This window comes from Papio anubis, chromosome X (genome assembly GCF_008728515.1).
Source record: "Papio anubis isolate 15944 chromosome X, Panubis1.0, whole genome shotgun sequence".
Taxonomy (NCBI): domain Eukaryota; kingdom Metazoa; phylum Chordata; class Mammalia; order Primates; family Cercopithecidae; genus Papio; species Papio anubis.
Window position 1 is genome coordinate 95,745,005 of NC_044996.1, and position 11,272 is coordinate 95,756,276.

At 41.9% G+C, this 11,272-nt stretch overlaps 1 protein-coding gene across 2 annotated transcripts in view; it reads right to left on the minus strand.

Annotated features, from left to right (window-relative positions):
• The window catches only part of CLCN5 (chloride voltage-gated channel 5), a 156,958-nt gene extending 146,006 nt beyond the window's left edge, over positions 1–10,952 (minus strand). The window contains exons 1-4 of one of the 2 annotated variants that reach the window (XM_009197607.4): positions 10,752–10,952; positions 10,063–10,138; positions 9,803–9,959; positions 8,208–8,352 (exon numbers count right to left, since the gene is read on the minus strand). In XM_009197607.4, the coding sequence (XP_009195871.1) occupies positions 8,208–8,223 (16 nt within the window). In that variant the 5' untranslated portion in view covers positions 8,224–8,352; positions 9,803–9,959; positions 10,063–10,138; positions 10,752–10,952. The remainder of the gene's footprint in view (positions 1–8,207; positions 8,353–9,802; positions 9,960–10,062; positions 10,139–10,751) is intronic. The other variant, XM_003917712.5, reaches the window with a different exon arrangement.
• Between the last annotated feature and the right edge of the window lie 320 nt (positions 10,953–11,272).

Below are 11,272 nucleotides of genomic sequence, written 5' to 3' on the forward strand. Positions count from 1 at the left end.
TGTGACAATTGAGGCTTTTGGAGTTTAAATAACTTTGGCTACCAAATGGCAGACCTGAGTTCAGATTCAGGTTATCGCACTCCAAGACCTGTGCTCCCTCCACAACTGCGTGCTTGGGAAAGAATAACTGACTCTTAGAGAATAATTTTTTGAAAGGTTGTTTTCGTCTACCCTCTATGCAATGCCTTCCATCAGAATCCATTCCCCACCAATTTCTCTCCCTTGGAGAGTTATGGAAAGGCAAAAGGCGAAGAGAGACAAGGAACTCATTTTTTTAAAAAAATTATTTATTTATTTATTATTTTAATTGACAAAGAACTCGTTTCTTGAGTACCTGCTATAGGTGAGGCACTGTGTCAGATAGAGGAAAAGGGGATGGGAGTGTGGGCTGCCTGCTTCTTTATTCCTGCTCTAACAACCTGACTTTCTTTCAAGAGTTACCTACTTTTGTTTCGGTCAACAGGCAGGACCAGATGGCTTCTCTTAGGTGATAGTGGTCCAATTAGCAAGCCACATGGCCACCCAGATTTCACACTGAAGCTTTCGTCAATTCACTGACTGCTTTGTGAGGCTCCCTCTTGCTCCCCACCCCCCATGTGTTAGCTAAATCACCAGAGTGTTTACAAATACACTGCAATGTGCCAAAAAAAATCTGCACAGTCAAAACATATACTTCCTTTCAATTTGAAGAACAGTTTCTCGTTGCAACTATTTTATTATGATTTTCCTCTGCCTTATTTTCACACTTAGCCTGATGTATATTTTGCCACCTCACCTTATTCTGCAACCTCTACATTAGATGCAGTGTAATTTCCCATCTTTTGCACATCTTCCAAAAGAGTTTTTTGTAGTCAATGGGAGAGACAGTGAAAAATTACAAGAGTACTTGAGGAAGTATTAATAGCAAAAATCCTGTTCTAACCAAACCCTCAGGGGCCTGGTTTCTTCTCTTTTGCTCTTCTGTTGGAAGGCACAAGGGCACACAGAGTGACTGAAGCAGTTGTCCAGGGGGCCACACATGCTGTGCTTCATGCTGCCAGGTACTTGTTGAGAGTCTACTGACTCTTATATCTCATTTTCAAATCACTTGTTTTCTGGTTATAAAAGTTATACACATTCATTGTATAAAATTTGAAAGTAAATAAAAGTATAATAAAAGGAAGATAAAAGTAACTGTATCCTATCACCTGGAGACAGCCAGTGCAACAACTTTGGATCATTTCCTTTCTTTCTGTATTTACCTTCACTTAATAGGTGTATATGCAACATGTAAACACACAGAGATACATAAACCCACACTTGAGTTAAAAAGAGAGAGATGGGTCCAGGCATGATGGCTCACGCCTGTAATCCCTGCACTTTGGGAGGCCAAGACAGGTGGATCGCTTGAGCTTAGGAGTTCAAGACCAGCCTGGGAAACAAGGCAAAACCCTGTCTCTACAAACACTACAAAAATTAGCCAAGTATAGTGGTGTGTGCCTGTAGACCCAGCTACTCAGGAGGCTGAGGTGGGAGGATTGCTTGAGCCTGGGAGTTTGAGGTTGCAGTGAGCCAAGATCCTACCACTGCACTCCAGGTTGGGTGACAGAGGGAGTCCCCACAGCATCAGTCTTGTTTTTTATTTTTTTGTTTTGTTTTGTTTCTTTCTTTTTTTTTTTTTTTTTTTTTTTTTTTGGAGACAGGGAGGGTCTCACTCTGTTGCCCAGGCTGGGGTGCAGTGGCGAGATCATAGCTCACTATAGCCTCAATCTCCTGGGGTCCAGTGATCCCATGTCAGCCGTCCGAGTAGCTGGGATGACAGGCGTGCACCACCATGCCTGGCTAGTTAGCAAAACTCTGTCTCAAAAAAAAAAAAAAAAAAAAAAAAAAGTTTTATTTTAGTAGAGACAGAGTCTATGTTGCCCAGGCTAGTCTTGAACTCCTGAACTCAAGCAATCCTCCTGCCTTGGCCTCCAAAAGTCCTGGGATTACAGGTATAAGCCACCACACTCAGCTAGTCTTTATTTTTAATGGCCAGATATTATACTGTTCAGAACTATCATAATATACTTACATTCCCCTAGTATGAAAACTATGTCTTCAGTTTTTTCACTATAAATACCTTAGTATATAAAGCTGGGTACATATATCTGATATTTCCTTCAGAAATTATACTTTTTAAAATTAACAATCCATGTTATTTACAGAAAAATGGAAAGATACATGTAAGCAAAAATAAACTATAATTTCTTTTTTAAAATACTTTTGTATATATCCTCTCAGACTTTTTTTTATATTATCCATACATGGACACAAACACATAAATTAAAATAGGATCACACTATTAATAATTTTTAAAAAGCAACAATAATAATAGTTACTATGTATTGAGTACTTACCACATGACAGGCACTGTGATTTTCTCATTTAATCCCTTCAACAATCCCCTCAACAACTGCTCGGCTTTCTCAAACTTGTTTGCACGTTAGAATCACCTGGGGAACTTCAACAATACTGTTCTCTGTTCCATCCCCAGAGATTCAGATTTAATTGGGCTGAGTGAGGCCTGGGCTTGGGAAGTTTGGAAAGATCACCAGGTGATCTTTGGGCACATTAGATAGGAACTGGTAGGTTAGCTACTATTGTATCCCTATTTTACTGATGGGGAAATCAAGGAACACTAAGACAAGTAATACACCCAATAGTACGCAGCTGATAAAGGTGTAGCTGGGATTTGAATTCAGATTTAAGCCTAGAATCCATACTTTTAATGACAGTTGACCCTTGAACAATACGGGTTTGAACTGCACAGGTTCACTTACACGCAGATGTTTTTCAACCAAATGCACAGATGGAAAATACCGTAATCTCAGAATATGAAACCCACGAATATGGAAGGCCAAATTTTCCTATATGCAGGTTCTGTAAGGCCAACTGCAGGACTTGAGTATGCTAGGATTTTAGTATATTTGGGGTCTTCAAATCCCCCGAGTACATGGAGGGATGACTGTATCGACAGTTGGAATCTGCTTTACCCTGCTCCCCCACTCCCTGACCCCTGGGTTTAACATTATGTCATGAACCTATTTCTATGTTACTAAATAGAACTCTACATTATTATTTTTGGAAATTACCATATTCTGTTGTATAGATGCATCAAAATGCAAGTGTTTTCAATTTTTCCCATTATAGAAAATGCTACAATTAATAACCTTATTGATACATCTTTGTGCACACCCTTAATTACTTCCTTAGGATAAATTCCAAGAAAATGAATTGCTGGGTCAGAAGGTAAACATATTTTTTAAAGCTTTTAATAAATATTGCCAAACTGACATTCCCACCACAAGTGTATGAGAACATCTGCTTCCTTGAGTCTTTGCCAACAGTGAGTTCTGTCATTCCTTTTTAATCTCTGCAAATTATACTGGAGAAAATGGTATGCCATTCTAATTCCCCTTTATTTGACTACTGCTGAGATACATGTTTACTGGCCATTTGCATTTCTTCTTTGATATATTTCCCTTTGCACATTTTCCCTCGACCTTTGTACATTTTTCTAGTAGAATATTTGTTTTTTCTTATTGCCCTGTTAAGTCTTTGTGTTACAGATAATGAATCTTGCTGCAATTGTTTTTGTTTTCTCATTAACTTTATTTATGGTTTGTGCAGAAATTTTAAATTTTCATATAATTGATTATATTAATCTTTTTCATTATTCTACCTTTGATATTATGCACACAAATATCTTCCCTATCCCCAAGATTATATACATAGTCTTATATTTTTTTAGTTCCTTTATCATTGCCCTCTCTCAAAAAAAAAGAAAAAACTATTTATTGCCGTAGTTCTAAAACAGGATTGCAATGCTCAGGTCTTAAGACTGAATCACAATTTGGGGGAATGGGGACCTGAGTAGGAATATTTTTTAAAGCACTACATGTAATTCTGATGCCCCCTCCTCTATTAAGAAACATTATATTAACCCTTCTAAATTTATGCTGTCATTTTTTCCAAATTACTTCAGCACACGTGTTAAATAAATCATTTCATTAATTTGAAGTGCTACCTTTATCATGGTTGATAAGTTCCATGATAGTAGAGACCATACCTGTTTCCACTGACCATTGCGTTTCTAGGGCCCAGCAGAGTGCCTGCTGTACAACTAGTGTTCAATAAATGTTAATGGAATAAATAAATAACACCTGAAAACACAAGTCTCCAACTTCAAACTGGCTGGAGGTTATTAATGATAACCCTGAGTTATCAAAAATATTAAATTATGCTCATTACACTGTTTAAAGTGGCCAGAAAAATATATTAGAGGGCTCCATTAAGTGAAGTCAAAATAACATTGGCCCCATTTAAGAGGTATGGGAATTCAGATAAAATTCTCCACGGAGGAACCAGACAGCAATGAGCCAAGAACCTAAGGAGATTTGGGTTCCTGTAGTCCTTAAGGTTCCTCAACAAGCTCTAGAGACTGACTCAGAAGCTTCCTTGAGCTGAGAACAGACTCACGCATTCCCTCTTCCATGAGCCCACAGAAAGAATACTGGAATAGGGAATTAGGTGACCTGGATCTTTTTTTTTTTTTTTTGAGACAGAGTCTCGCTCTGTCGCCCAGGCTAGAGTGCAGTGGCGTGATCTTGGCTCACTGCCAGCTCTGCCTCCTGGGTTCACGCCATTCTCCTGCCTCAGCCTCTCGAGCAGCTGGGACTACAAGGCGCCCGCCACCACGCCCGGCTAATTTTTTGTATTTTTAGTAGAGACAGGGTTTCACCGTGTTAGCCAGGATGGTCTCGATCTCCTGACCTCGTGATCCACGCCCCCCTCCCCCCGCAAAGTGCTGGGATTACAGGTGTGAGCCACCGCGCCCAGGCGCTAGATGTTTTCTAAGGATCTTTTCAAGTCTAAACTTCTATTTAAAGACCCAAACAGACAACCACAGGACAGGGCTTCCGAGGACAACCTGAAATTACCTCCACAGAACAAGGTCCCTGTCCCACCCCAGGTTATAGGAAAATAATAGTGACAGTAGTAATAACAGCTATTGCTAAATTTTACTGAGCACTTACTATATGCTAAATAATATTCTAAATGTCTTACTAATGGCACACACTTATATGGCATTTACTATGTTCCAGTAAATGTGCTCTGCATATATTAGCTTAATTTGTCATCACACCAAGTCTATCAGGTGTTCTGCTTTTCCCCCTTTTCAAAAATTGATATATAATAGCTGTACATATTTGGGGGGTATATGTGATATTTTGATACATGTATACAATGTGTAATGATCAAATCAGAGTAATTGGGATATCTATCACCTCTAACATTTACCTTTTCTTTGTGTTAGAAACATTCCAATTTTTTTCTTCAGGACATTTTGAAATATATAATAAATTATTGTTAACTGTAGCCTCCCTACTGTACTATTGAACACTAGAACTTTTTCCTTCTCTCTAGCTGTATGTTTATATCCATTAACCCACTTCTCTTCCTTCCCCAACCTCCTTCCCTTCCCAGCCTCTGGAAACCACCATTCGACTTTCCACCTTCATGAGATCCACATTTTTTAGCTCCCACATATGAGTGAGAATATGCAGTATTTATCTTTCCATGCCTGGCTTATTTCACTTAACATAATGACTTCCAGTTCCATCCATGTTGCTGCAAATGACAGGATTTCATTCTTTTTATGGCTGAATAATATTTTGTTGAATATATGTAACACATGTTTTTTATCCATTCATCCAGTGATGGACACTTAGGTTGATTTCCTATCTTGGCTATTGTGAGCAGTGCTGCAATAAACATAGGAGTGCAGCTGTCTCTTCAATACTGATTTCCTTTCTTTGGCTATATACTCAGCAATGGGATGAGTTATATTGCTATCTCCATTTTGTAAAGGAGAAAACTTGCACACAGAGGGATTAAGTGACTTGCCCAAGGCCTCGTAGCTACCAAGTGACGGAACCAATGGAGTGGAACTCAGACCCACACATATAACTATCATACCACACTGCTTCCAAACTATCATCGTATTTTGCTGGTTACTTCAGAGGTTACCCAAAACAAGGGATAAGCTGCAGTTACCCAAAGAGCTTACTTATACAGAACACTCCTCTCTTCACTAATGCTGGAAAAATGAGGTTTCACTTCAATGTAATTTTAAGCACATCTGATTTCAGGACCTGGGCTTGCAAAATACATTATTTACTATGAAAATATGACATTATGATTAAGAGTTGTTAAACATTAAAATGTTTTTATTATAAAATAAATCATTAACTAGTAATGACATTTCCATTAACTACAGAGAAAAAAAATACAAGCTCTTTATGCACCATTAGGGACAAAACTTTAGATCCCCATCTGTGCCAACCTCAGTTCTGTACTTTTAAAACTGTCTTTGAAACATCAACCTGACAGCCCACAGGTGTCTCAACCCAAACAGGTCATCCAAATTCAGTGTACCATCCCCATGCCCATCAGCTGCCTCTCATGCTCCCCATGCCAGAGAATGGCACCAGTGGCCCCCAGGCACCCAAGCTGGTAGTTAATCCAGGCCCATTTCTTGCCACATCCACTCACAGAATATTCTAGAATCCCATTCTCTCTAACCTTTCTGCCCCTGCTTCTGTTCAGACCCTTACCATCTCTCCCCTAAACTATTCCAGAAACCTCCTGACTGACTCCTAGTTTTCACCATTTCCAGCTCAGCACTGCTGCCAAAGTAATCTTTCTAAAACAAAATCTGATTATGTTACTTCCCTGTTTAGAATCTTTGTCTTCAGGATAAAGTGTAAAATCCTTCCTAGAACATACAAGGCTCTTTATTATCTGGCCTCCAACTACCTTCCCTGCTTCGTCTGAGGTCGTGCCCCTACACATCTCACATGAGGCGAACAGAGCAACTTGGAACTTCCCAAACAGTGCTGCTCTGTCTGCCCAGAATGCAATTCTCTCATTTGCCCATCTGGCAAACTCCTACTCATTTTTTTAGACCAGCTCAAAACTCAGACTTCATCAAGCTTTTCTCGGGGCTTCCCTTGCTTTTTGTACCTCTCTATTCTAACTTATTCAACGTGGCGAAATTATTTGTTTATGTGTCTGTCTTTAGATGACAAGGAATCTTCTAGCATCCTGCAACTTATTCATCTCTGTATTTCGTTTGTTGAATGAAAGAATGTCTCAGGATTTAAGCAATAATATCCAAACTGCTCTTGATAAATGCCCATTGTGTGAGTCAAAGCAAGCATACAGGCCAAATCCCGTTTCCATAAATGTCTTCAAATTGATAATCTTTATACATGGAAACTACTTGTTACATTTATGTGCCTACATAAAGTCACAACCAACACAATGAAACATTTTTAAAAGATACATCAGACCACCAACTAACCAACCTGCTGAATATTTCTAGATATTCAAGCTATTTCATTCTACTCCATTTAAGTGGTCTTTAACTTTTTATGGGTCACAGGCCAATTTTGGTAGTGTTTGTCATCATTTCTTAAACCCACACTCACTTTTGATAACCATAAAAATCCCACATAACCCTGGAGATTCCTAAACCCTCCAAAGGGCACAAGCCTCAACCCCACTAAAAATAAAACATAATTTTGTATGTGGTAGGAATTCACAAGTTCATGAGAGATGTAATACATCAGCTAAGATACTACTGAGCTTTGCTCTCAGGTAGTTCATATTATTAAAATAGGCATTTTCCTTCTCAATGTTTATATTGTATCAAATATAAACACTGTAACATTAAATATGCTCTTTCAAACTGCATACATCACAAAGTTTTTATTGGGAAGATGAAGCTGGAGAGGCACTGACATCTGTCTCCCCAACCTTATGGTGGGGAATCTTATGATAGAAATTTGCCAGAAACAAATGAAAAACACAAATGGGAAAAAATATCCTGTCTCCTGGCATATAACCCCCCAACGATCACTTGTTTAAATGAAGGGAGTTCTTTTAAATGTTGCTGGCATGCCATTTTCCTACTTCTCCTCCAACCCCACTTTTAAATAATTTAAACTTATAGCTAGCAGCAGCTTCTTTTTAAACTAATGTGTTTTGTCCTTGCAAAGACAAAGGGTTAAATTAAAGAACAGCTGGCTGCCTGCCATTGGCTGGGTGGGGAATGGCTGGGTGAGGGTAGAGAATAGAGTGGGAGGAAAAACCAGTTAGAAGAATAAGTGCTAATTTCTTACCCTGCCACATGGCCATCTTGATCCTATCTTCACCCACTCTGGGGTCGCAGGCTGAGTTTCCCAGAGCCACTCAGTTTTATAGGGAGACTTGATAAGAAAGGCAGCTCTGTGGCTCTGTTTTCTGCAAGGTGCTAAAGCCCCAAACCTGAAAATGTAAACAGAAAAATGAATACCTAAAAGAAACTATACACTTCAAATGCTTGAAAATTATCTCCTGCCCCTCTCTGAACCTCTCTTTCAAAGATATGCAGGCATGGGTAGTGTCAAGTTTCCCTCTAAGCAGCAAGGTATCTCTGAAGAGAGAGAACACCAGAGATCTGGAGCGAGTTAATGCTGCCACTCAGTGCTATACAATGCTGCATGAATCACTGGAGCCTCAGTAAATAAGTTCTGAGTCTCAGTTGGTGAGATGCTGCATGAAATCACCGTTAAGCACCTTTCCTACCTTGAAGTTTCATGCTTTGGAGACTGAAGAGCAACATTAATATCCAGTGCCCTAACCAACCCCCAAAATACCCAAAATACCCAACTTTACATTTAAAAATCAGTAGAAGGAGAGGAAAGTTTATGAATACTTAAAGTTTGGAAACAGATCTTGTATGGGGGGAAAAAAAAGAAGCGGAATAAAAAGTGAAGAGTGATGATACCCTTTGAGTAGTAGTTCTTTCTCTTTGTGTCATTATACTTTCCCACCCTTTGCAAATTTCCTATAGTGAGCATATATTGCTTTTATAATCGGGGGAAAATGAACCAAAGAAGAAGAAAAATGTAAAAATGGAATACTAGTTCAAAGAAAACCAAATTAATTCAGCTAATTCCGGTTGTTAAAACTTCAAATCCAGTCAAAGGACAATACTATTTACAAAGATATTAAAGGAGTTAGGGGCCGCGTGTGGTGTAATCCCAGCACTTTGGGAGGCCGAAGCAGGCAGATCACCTGAGGTCAGGAGTTCGAGACCAGCCTGGCCAACATGGTGAAACCCCGTCTCTACTAAAAATATAAAAATTAGCTGGGCATGGCGGTGCACTATAATTACAGGTGGCGCCTGTAATCCCAGCTACTCGGGAGGCTGAGGCAGGAGAATCGCTTGAACCCAGGAGGGAGGCGGAGGTTGCAGTGAGCCGAGATTGTGCCACTGCACTCCAGCCTGGGTGACAGAACGATATCTGTCTCAAAAAAAAAAAAAAAATAGGAGCTAGGAATGGGAGAAAAAATGAGAGGTCTGACGACTTAGTTTGACTTAGAGGCTTAACACTCTGCTTGTCCATTTAAACAAGATCTCAGTTAATAAATTGGTCTTCCCTACTTAGCATTACAAGCCAATCTGTTTTTTCTAAAAGTCTTCACCTTTTTGACCTGGTGAACATTAAAGTAGATTGCTATTTCCATATCTTTTATACAACCAACGCCTCCGCCTCCTAAGTGAAAGCGCTAAAGCACAAACACTGAAGGCTAATACTAACGTGAGAATCGTGTTGGCCTTCTTTAATGACAAAAGGGTTAATGTGTACACCAGTCCCAAAACACCAACAGAGAAAAGACAGTGCTTTGGACAAGGAGAAGTTCGCGAAGTCCAAGAAAACTAGGAACTCACAAACTCCTAGGGTGAATTCACCAGGAAAAAGCGCTCCGATGACTTATCTGAGACCTGAGACAGTCTGTTTTGATTTGCCTTTTTTTCTTCTCCTGTTTCGCGTGCAGTTAAGAAGTAATGATCGTCGTCCCGTGGGACTAGGCGAAATTCAACATCTCTGAAATTAAACCCGAGCAGTTGCTAATAAATGTATGAAGTTTAAGTAAAGTGGATTCGCGCTGGTTTTTTATGCTCCAAACTTCTAGATTTCCCGCACTTACTCGGGGCAGCTTCCACTGACGTTATCGCACGGGCACAGGTACAACTTCGCTGGGAACTCCGGGCAACTGATTTGCTCTGAAATGTTAATCAAAGGAAACGTGCGTCAATGTAAAGGTAAAGCTTTTCCCGTATGGGTCAAGGGGCCCAAGAGCAAGGCTCTAAAGTCTGGAGAGAACCAGCTACGCTCGTTAAGTGGCAAAAGGAAAACAGCGCAGCGACTACTTTTCCGAGAGTTTCTCCACTTCGCTAAGACCCATACAAAACCAGCGGCAAGTCCAGAGCCGGAGGGAGAAGAGCGGGGCCTCGGCTGAGCTTTGCCAGCCTAAGTTACCCTACCCCAGTCCGGGAAAGGGGACGCAGGCGGCTAAACACTCTGATTCAAAAGCTGGGCGGGCTTGGCGCCGCTCCGCAAGGAAACTTCACTCGGGCAGCCCAGGGACCTTACTCGGAGAATAGGGCTGGGCTCCCGGGAAGACGCCGCTCCGCACTGGCTGGAACTAGCCTGTCTAGCTCTTCCAAGCGCCGGGCTGCCGCCGCCGGACGCGAGAAAGCCCCATCTCCGGGGGTCCAAGCCAGCGGGGTTGCGCTTCCCCTGTGTCGCTGCGCTTAGTGGGTGCTCCGGCGGTGGGCCGGGGGCCAGCGGCCCACCAAGGACCTGTTGGGGAAGGGACAGCCCGTTTGCCTTTACCTATTGCCGAGGTCAGGAGCGGCGGAGTCCGTGTCCGCCGCCGGTGGGCAGCGCGCTCGGTCGGCTCTGGCGTCCAGGACACCAAGTTGAGTGAGCGCCCCACGTAGCCGGCAGAGCTTCATTCACACAGCCCAGCCGGGGAGGAGGGGGAGCGAAGCGGGCGCGCGGCTCATGTGACAGGGCGCCTCGCGAGTATCGGCTCAGCCCAGCCAGCGTCTGCGCGTGCGCGCCACGGCGGGCTCACACCCGGCACCTCTGCCCAGCGGAGGTGAGGGGAGGCCCACCGGGGAGGAGCTGACAGGAGGAGTTTCAACCTGCGCAGCCGCAGTACGTCGCCCCCGCTCGCTGCCATATTTAATGAGTACTGGGCGGGCGGGTCCTATCCCAGTGCTGGGCGTGTCAGTTGCCTTTGAAAACGCAATGCCCCATTGTGTTTCACTATTTCCAGTTTTCAGCGCCTTTTTTTGTTGGGGAGAAGGGTTGTCCTTAGAATAAAACTGTCTATCCTGCGCTTTCGGCCC